The 2,820-nt window shown below is 48.8% G+C and overlaps 1 protein-coding gene across 1 annotated transcript in view; it reads left to right on the top strand.

Annotated features, from left to right (window-relative positions):
- Positions 1-1,288: 1,288 nt before the first annotated feature.
- LOC311232628 (uncharacterized protein) overlaps positions 1,289-2,820 on the top strand; it is a gene marked incomplete at its 3' end in the record, with an annotated part of 41,193 nt that continues 39,661 nt past the window's right edge. The window contains 1 exon segment of the mRNA XM_084319488.1: positions 1,289-1,336. Coding sequence (XP_084175614.1) covers positions 1,304-1,336 — 33 coding nt within the window. The 5' untranslated portion in view covers positions 1,289-1,303.

Raw genomic sequence — 2,820 nt, 5'->3', positions numbered from 1 at the left:
GCACCCCTTGGGCTCTACGTGTGCACGTGCCTGAGTAGTAGTTGTATTCAGTCATCACACACACTACAATATTGCACAATCATTCCAGGCTGTCAACTGTCTTTGATTCTGGCAGTAACTGAAAAGGTTGAGGCTGAGGCATAATGCTTATATATATGCCTGTCCTATATTCTTATAAAATTAAACATTTGTAACCCTCAACAATAGCTATACAAACCATTTCTTTGAAAACCAAAAGTGAATGACTCATTCTTACATTTATATCAGCATTGTTTAAATCATTGTTTTCATTCTCTCCCCTCTCCTCCATTCTCACCCTCTTCTCTCCCTCTCTGTCCTTCTCTCACTATCCCCCTGTTCTCATCCTCTTCTCTCTTTATCTCTCGTTCTCACTCGTTTTCATCCTCTTCTCTTGTTCTCTCTCTCTTCTCTCATCCTCTCTCTTCTTTCTCTCTCTCTTCTCTCTCTCTTCTCTCGTTCTCTCTCTTCTCTCTTTCTCTCTCTTCTCTCTCTCATATCTCATTCTCTCTCTTCTCTTGTTCTCTCTCTCGCTCTCTTTTCTCTCTTCTCTCGTTCTCTCTCTCATCTCTCTTCTCTATCTCTTCTCTCTCTCTTCTCTCTCTCTCCTCTCGTTCTCTCGTTCTCTCTCTCTTCTCTCATTCTCTCCCACTTCTCTCTTTATCTCTCTTCTCTCGTTTCTCTCTCTTCTCTCATCCTCTTCTCTCGTTCTCTCTTTTCTCTCACTCTTTTCTCGTTCTCTCTCTCTTCTCTCGATCTCATCCTCTTCTCTTGTTCTCTCTCTCTTCTCTCATTCTCTCTCTTATTTCTCTCTCTCTCTCTCGTTCTCTCTCTCGTCTCTCTCTCTCGCTCTATTTCTCTCTTCTCTCGTTCTCTCTCTTTCTCTCTCTCTCTTTTCTCTCTTCTCTCGTTCTCTCTCTCTTCTCTCTCTCTTCTCGCTCTCTCCTCTCATTCTCTCGTTCTCTCTCTCTCTCTCATTAACTCTCTCATTCTCTCTCTCTCTCGTCTCTCTCTCTCTTCTCTCTCTCTCTCTCTCTCTCTCTCTCTCTCTCCTCTTGTTCTCTCTCTCTCTCTCTATCTTCTCTTGTTCTCTCGTTCTCTCCTTCTCTCTCTCTCTCTCTCTCTCCCCTCCCCCTCCCTCTCTCTCTCTCTCTCTCTCTCTCTCTCTCTCTCTCTCTCTCTCTCTCTCTCTCTCTCTCTCTCTCTCTCTCTCTCTCTCTCTCTCTCTCTCTCTCTCTCTCTCTCTCTCTCTCGCCCTCTCCCAGGGCCCCAGGGGGTGCTAGGTATGCCAGGTCAGAACGGACGTCTCGGAAAGACGGTGAGAGCAGCTACAGAACAGAACAACATGCTGATAATAACACACTCACATCCTGGCACTTGGAGGCTACGACACCTGATAACACACATCACATCCTGGCACATGGAGGGCACGACACCTGATAACACACATCACATCCTGGCACTTGGAGGCTACGACACCTGATAACACACATCACATCCTGGCACATGGAGGGCACGACACCTGATAACACACATCACATCCTGGCACTTGGAGGCACGACACCTGATAACACACATCCATCCTGGCACTTGGAGGGCACAACACCGGATAACACACATCACATCCTGGCACTTGGAGGGCACAACACCTGATAACACACATTCACATCCTGGCACTTGGAGGGCACAACACCTGATAACACACATCACATCCTGGCACTTGGAGGGCATGACACCTGATAACACACATCACACCCTGGCACTTGGAGGGCACAACACCTGATAACACACATCACATCCTGGCACTTGGAGGGCACGACACCTGATAACACACATCACATCCTGGCATGACACCTGATAACACACATCACATCCTGGCACTTGGAGGGCACAACACCTGATAACACACATCACATCCTGGCATGACACCTGATAACACACATCACACCCTGGCACTTGGAGGGCACGACACCTGATAACACACATCACATCCTGCCACTTGGAGGGCATGACACCTGATAACACACATCACATCCTGGCACTTGGAGGGCACGACACCTGATAACACACATCACATCCTGGCACTTGGAGGGCATGACACCTGATAACACACATCACACCCTGGCACTTGGAGGGCACGACACCTGATAACACACATCACATCCTGGCATGACACCTGATAACACACATCACACCCTGGCACTTGGAGGGCACGACACCTGATAACACACATCACATCCTGGCACTTGGAGGGCACGACACCTGATAACACACATCACATCCTGCCACTTGGAGGGCATGACACCTGATAACACACATCACATCCTGGCACTTGGAGGGCACGACACCTGATAACACACATCACATCCTGCCACTTGGAGGGCACAACACCTGATAACACACATCACATCCTGGCACTTGGAGGGCACGACACCTGATAACACACATCACATCCTGGCACTTGGAGGGCACGACACCTGATAACACACATCACATCCTGGCACTTGGAGGGCACGACACCTGATAACACACATCACATCCTGGCACAACACCTGATAACACACATCACATCCTGGCACTTGGAGGGCATGACACCTGATAACACACATCACATCCTGGCACTTGGAGGGCACGTCACCTGATAACACACATCACATCCTGGCACAACACCTGATAACACACATCACATCCTGGCACTTGGAGGGCATGACACCTGATAACACACATCACATCCTGGCACTTGGAGGGCACGACACCTGATAACACACATCACACCCTGGCACTTGGAGGGCACGACACCTG

The sequence above is a fragment of the Notolepis coatsorum genome, assembly GCF_963971535.1.
Source record: "Notolepis coatsorum genome assembly, chromosome: 7".
Classification (NCBI taxonomy): domain Eukaryota; kingdom Metazoa; phylum Chordata; class Actinopteri; order Aulopiformes; family Paralepididae; genus Notolepis; species Notolepis coatsorum.
The sequence above is the reverse complement of the archived record's forward strand: the minus strand, read 5'-3'. Positions and strand labels throughout refer to the sequence as shown.